Raw genomic sequence first — 6,296 nt, forward strand, 5'->3', positions numbered from 1 at the left:
GTCTTTGAGTTTCCAGTCCATGATGTAGCCGATGACCGGAGAGGTGATCAAACACAAGAGCTGCAGCACGCCAAAGATGGACGTATACACACTCACTGTATGTGTGTGTGTGTGTGTGTGTGTGTGTGTGTGTGTGTGTGTGTGAGAGAGAGAGAGAGAGAGAGAGAGAGAGAGAGAGAGAGAGAGAGAGAGAGAACGAGTTTATTTTTCACATCATTTCCAAAGCTTAAGCTAAATTAAAATAGCATGGTGTTCACAAGCAGGAGGAAGATGGGAGTTTCAGGGTTGGCTATGAGCAGGAGTTGAACCACACAGTCTTCATGCTGACACATGACACAGTGAATCAATATCAAAGGCAAAGATGGGAATGGGAGATGACGAGAGAGCCCTATGCTCGTCTAGTCTGAGGGACTTACCCACTTCCATCCTCTGCACTGCAAAAGCAGCAAATAGCCAGCATGACAGGAAAGCAGAAGAGAACGGAAGACAGACCAAGAAGAGTTAGCAACAAGCTTCCGCCTTAGCTGGCTTGACTGCCTTAGAGGCAAAGAGCAAAGAGCAGAGACAGAAGAAACATGAAATAGTCCCCAGGTGTTTCAACACACAGATGCACGCACACGCACGCACGCACAAACACACACACACACACACACACACACACACACACACACACACACACACACACACACACACACACACACACACACACACACACACACACCTGTGTCGAGGTCTCCGTCGGTGAGTGACTTCAGGATGTTGTTCATGGCACCCATGTAGAAGATGAGTCGGAGTTGAGTCACACACATGGTGATGAGACTCAGCATGAAGATAGGACTAAAGATGCTCTTCATGAAGGACTGGGCTGGAGGGGGGGGGAGAGAGAGAGAGAGAGACAGAGAGACAGATTTAATGCTAATGTTTTGTTATTTTTGAGAACAAATTTTGTGAAACGCATCATTTATTTGGTACGGTATACATTTCCTGTGACAGAAAACAACTTGATGGTAGTGGAGACATAAAATTAATTGAAACTAATTCAAATCTCTCTACCTTACGAACTGTACCATAGACCTCAGTGGAGGCAGGAATCAGAGGACAGGCTCATTGTGATGCATGGAACGGAATGAGGAATGTTTTTTTTCCTCCACCAGCCTCCCCTGCTGTACACCTGTAGTCTGTCCAGTTCCTCCACACGTTGTGATAGAAAACTACCCCAAGCACTTTCACCTGATAGGTAGCATAGGTGTAGAGCCATAGAGGAACAGATTGTTGTCTAAATATTCGTGTGGTCCCTGGCTGGCCAGGTAACATGTGTGTGTGGGGTAGCAGTAAATGAGGGGCCAGGGGGTCTTGTCACATTAATGATCTACTGGTCCCAAAGTCGTAAACTGGACATGGTTGATGCCACACAGCGAACAGTGGAAAACCACACAGATGGCCACATGCATTTATTACCTGGTGCTACAGGTTTGTTTCCCCATGGTTAGTTTGTTGCAACCCTGTATTTCTCTCTCTCTCTCTCTCTCTCTCTCTCTCTCTCTCTCTCTCTCTCCCTCTCTCTCTCTCGTTAGAGAACATGTCATCTTGTTAATTTAGTTTTTGGCCAGGCGAAGATGGCAATCTTGCAAGAATGCAAGATGGGGAGGGAAGGGGGGGGGGTGTCTGGGCCATGATGTGTGCAATATGTTTAAGGGGGTTGGTGAGAGCACAAATGAAACTGGACTTTAGTTATTTTATGGTGGTGAAGGATCTCCCAGTGTTTGAGGAGAAGTGGGGCTACAGAGGAGCCGTGTGTACAGCGGTAGAGGGGGGACTTTTGTTTGTGGAGGTGATACGTTGAGGGCGGTGGGGACGGACAGATGGACCTTTTGTTGAATAGATTGTTTATTTTCTTTCTTTTTTGTCCGGTCTATGTGGCTGTTGTGCTCCACTGTACCATTTATGTGCAATAAAGCTGTGTTAAAACTCAAAAGCCTCCCTTCCTTGTTGAAGCAACTGCCTGCACATCCCAATAGCTTGCCCCAGTAGCGCAGGAGAAGCCTGGTCTAGATCATACCTAATACAACCTGTCTCCAACACAGGGTCTCCCCTGGCCTGCCTCCTAGATTCCATTCTAGAACACGATGTGACTAACCCGTACACGAAGAACACACAGAGATTGTTTTTTCTACACACCAACTATAGTAACCAACACAGAGCAGTGTTAAGTTAAACAGCCAAATGGAACTGGCCTGGCCCCAGATCTGTGCTTAAGTGCTTAAGCCAACTCCCAAGGCCAGCAAGCTGCATTGTCTTGCCATACATGTGTGGATGTAGGCCAAAGCACATTTCAACAGATCTGGACTCGAGCCAGACTACAATGTAATCAATGTGTCTCTCAGTGGTTGGTGGGACACACAAGCAGAGGCAGAGGGGAGGCTGGTGGAGGTAGAAATCTGAGGAATAGAAAGAAATATACATATATACATATATATTGAAATTCCTCATTCCGTTCCAAGCATTACAATGAGCCCTCACTTGGTTCTCAGGAAAGATAAAGTGTGAAAGTCTGTGGCAACAAAATGCCAAACAAGCAAAAACACATCCCTACCTTAAAATGGCATCAGAATGATGAGTGAGCAAAATGGGAGAGGCATAGTGTGTGTGTGTGTGTGTGTGTGTGTGTGTGTGTGTGTGTGTGTGTGTGTGTGTGTGTGTGTGTGTGTGTGTGTGTGTGTGTGTGTGTGTAGGGGCCTGGCAGCTGAGGGGGCTGGAGCAGAGCCAGTGTCAGGGGCCTCTTAAAAAGCCTTCTGATACATGGAACTCGTCCAGCTGAGCTACTAACTACACCATGGGCATCCCGTCTGCATAATGACCTCCCAGGCCCTGCTGACTGCAGCCTGGCCTCTGCCCCTTCCCCTACTGCCCCTTCCCCTCCCCACCCCCCCACCCCCCCTGTCAGCCCCCCCCCCCCCCTGTTAGCCCCCCCAGCCCTCAGCGCACAGCCTTGGAACGGGGATTCTAGGAAATCGGTCTAAAACGATTCCACGGTCCGCTTGGTACCAAAGAGCCCCTACTGGGCCGCATCGCTGAGAGTTTACAACCCTCGGCCCGGGTCAGAGGGGGAGAGGGGGGAGAGGGTGTCCCGGTGGGAAAGGGGGCGAGAAGGGGCACAGGGGGGATGTTTCAGCAGAGAAATGGGGGAATTTTGGGGGTATTTCGGTGGTTTGTGGCTAATTGCATGCTACAGATCTGGGTTAGTGCAGGCAGAGTTCATGGTGGTTGTGTGTTGGGTTGAATTTGAGTTCGGAGAAGGAGGCACAGCCTTGGTGACCTTAGTGCCAGTGACAGCTTCCCTCAGACAAGCTGGCAGCGCAGACCATAACAATGGCACTGGCTCCATCGCTATCAGACGTCAACATTGTAGTCAGGTCTACTCTACAGTAGGGTCCACTGTTTATACACCTAGGTTATGCTCAGCAGGGCTCAAGAAAACAAGAAAATGTACACGGTAGTGTGGTGAGGTGCAGACTAGGCGGGTGAAGAAAGAAAGAAAGAAAGAAAGAAAGAAAGAAAGATGCAAATTATTTACTGGACCAACCTCTCGGCAGCAAGCTGCCTTCTTCTGGGTTTCAATCTATGTTGAATGTACTTTATGTTCAGTAGGGCAAAACAAGCCAAGGGAGAGAAAATCTGTGTTCTTATTCCATTGCACTCTGTTGCAAAACATTTTTTCACAAAGGTGTATGAGAAACTGCTGGCCAAAATAGAAGAGGTACAGAAAGTCCCCCATTCTATTGTTTGTGTTGGGGCCATTTATCTCTGTCAGTATGTCCTTATCAATATTCTCCACCAGGGCCGGGGCAGGAAGCCATGATAGGAGAAAGGCGGGACGGTCTTTCTGTGTGTCCCGTAACCATTAGGCTGATCACTGGCAGAGATCTCATTTCTTCTGTCCGCATTATTCTTAACAGCGTTTCAATGGAACTGGCCAACTGGCTTTTATTTGGGCTTATGCCGGCGTAAGAAGTTGTGAAGGGATTGGTGCTTGAAAACAGTTTGGATAAAACAAGCCATAATCGGTGAGAGTTTACGATCCATTCTAAAGATTGGAGCAAAACTGTGTGAAGGTTTTGCAGAAAGTGTGTTCGGCGTCAGCTGTCTTTTCCTTGTCTCTAGTTTATTATTTTTTTCTCTGTCATATTCTTATGTTGGTGGCTTCTGAATCAGAGAATCATTGATACCATTCCTCATTCTATTCCATGCATCACAACGAGCCCGTCCTCTGATTTCTACCTCCACCAGCCTCCACTGGTAGGCATATATTACATGTGTTTGATAAGATTCCTCATTCTATTCCGTGCATTACAACGAGCCCGTCCTCTGATTTCTACCTCCACCAGCCTCCCCTGCTCTACACACACAATGTGAATCCTCATGTCTATCTGACAAGAGCATTGACTCTTGACTCATTGTACACAGATGCCAATACTTACTCTCCTCCTCCCCCTTGCATTTGACCTCCAGGTCGACGGTGGAGAGGCAGAGCTTGTTGCCCTCCTGAGCGGCCAGCTCCTTGGGGTTGTGCTTCATGGAGTTGCCCACGCTGAGACGGCGCCCCACGGTGGTCACCTGGCGATAGAACTGCTTCCCAGTGATCTTATGGTCGAAGCCCAGCCAGCTGAACTTGATCTTCACCCTGAGAGAAAGAGAGATGGAGAGAGAGAGAGAGAGAGAGAGAGAGAGAGAGAGAGAGAGAGAGAGAGACATAGAGAGAGATAGCGAAAGACAAGAGAGAGAGAGAGAGACAGCAATAGACAGAGAGAGAGAAAAGGAAAAGAGAGAAAGAGACTTTAACTCCAGGTGAATGAGAACAAAGCCTGGTTGAGCTCCTCATCTCCGTGGCTTTCCTATCTGCAGGGTCCCGGGCCTCTGCTCTGCTGCTGCTAAAACTACAGATGAACATGTGCCTAAGGGATAGAGCTGAGCTGCAAGGAAAATACAGGCTCTATTGTAGGCCCGGAGATTCCCCCTGAGATTGAAGGTTAAATAGACATCACACTGTGTGAGCTGGAGATAATATTAGGTTAAAGGGTTGCTGTGTGGCCTGGAGGGCTAGAGATGGTCTACGGAAATGTGGTGCAGTTCATCCCCTTGTGTGTGTGTGTGTGTGTGTGTGTGTGGGTGTGTGTGTGTGGGTGTGGGTGTGTGTGTGCATGCGTGTGTGCTTATGTGCGTGTGTGTGTGTGTGTGTCTTACGAGTAGTCCATGTCTTCAGGTCCAGGGAAGGGTTCCAGGGGCCAGTTGAAGAAGCAATTGATGAAGACGAGGCCGGCACAGGCAGCCCACACCAGCAGGATAATGATGAACGTGGCACCCAGGTCATAGATCACCTGACGGGGAGGGAAGAGGACCATCAGTCACCACAACTTACTCCCTGGTCATGAACTCCCTCATACGTTGAATAGCGCTTCGCATAAGGCCCTGAAGACTCCCTGAGCGAACGCCTTGGCCTTGGCCTTCAGCTCAGTGGGCGTGGCTATCACAGTCACACCGGCGCTCACCAAGTCAATTTCCTGTATGTGCAAATATACCTGGCCAAATGAAAGAAAAATAATTCTGATCGGAATTCTGACATGCATGCGGACGCTGTGAGAGTTACCTTGATCCCGGGGAAGGTGACGGCGGAGGAGGCGTACGATCCGATCATGAGAGCGATGAAGGTGGAGCGCAGGTCACCAAACATGTTGGGAAGCTGAGAGAAGAACGCAAGGGGGAGAGGCGGGGTGTTATAAGACTAACAATACAAGTCACTGGTGTGAAAACATACGCACACTAGCAACTGGGGAGGCTGGTGGAGGTAGAAATTGGAGGACGGGCTCATCCTAATGCATGGAACGTAAATGTTCAGAACGGAACGTTCCACGCATGTTTGATACCATTCCTCATTCCGTTCCATGTGTTAGAATGAGTCCATCCTCCACCAACCCCCACTGAGTAAAAAAAAAAAAACATGTATTTTTGCTTTCGCGAGAGAAGTGGACGTACTATAAACTGCAGTCACTGCTCATTACTCAGAAACTGTTTTTCTTCCATTGAAGGGTGACCTAATAGTGAGAAATGGTAAATATGTTTTCAGAAGGTTTTGTTGACAGTGGATGAGTGGAGTGTGGGTGGGGTCTCATTGGCAGCTTTCCCTCCACTATTCATAGCTACAGCAAGAGAAAGTCCAGAGCAGCACAATTATATTCAGCCTTCAGCTCAAGGCAAGAGAACACACTGTTCTCAACGACTTACTGTAAACAACTTTCTTT

At 48.3% G+C, this 6,296-nt stretch overlaps 1 protein-coding gene across 1 annotated transcript in view; it reads right to left on the minus strand.

Moving 5' to 3' along the window:
* Nucleotides 1–6,296, minus strand: part of LOC310823544 (large neutral amino acids transporter small subunit 4-like) — a 19,882-nt gene that overhangs the window by 2,372 nt on the left and 11,214 nt on the right. The window contains exons 6-10 of the mRNA XM_083696415.1: nt 5,645–5,737; nt 5,242–5,375; nt 4,479–4,681; nt 722–865; nt 1–95 (exon numbers count right to left, since the gene is read on the minus strand). The exon at nt 1–95 is cut by the window's left edge and continues 29 nt beyond it. Coding sequence (XP_083552541.1) covers nt 1–95; nt 722–865; nt 4,479–4,681; nt 5,242–5,375; nt 5,645–5,737 — 669 coding nt within the window. The remainder of the gene's footprint in view (nt 96–721; nt 866–4,478; nt 4,682–5,241; nt 5,376–5,644; nt 5,738–6,296) is intronic.

Source organism: Argentina silus, assembly GCF_951799395.1.
Source record: "Argentina silus genome assembly, chromosome: X".
Taxonomy (NCBI): Eukaryota; Metazoa; Chordata; class Actinopteri; order Argentiniformes; family Argentinidae; genus Argentina; species Argentina silus.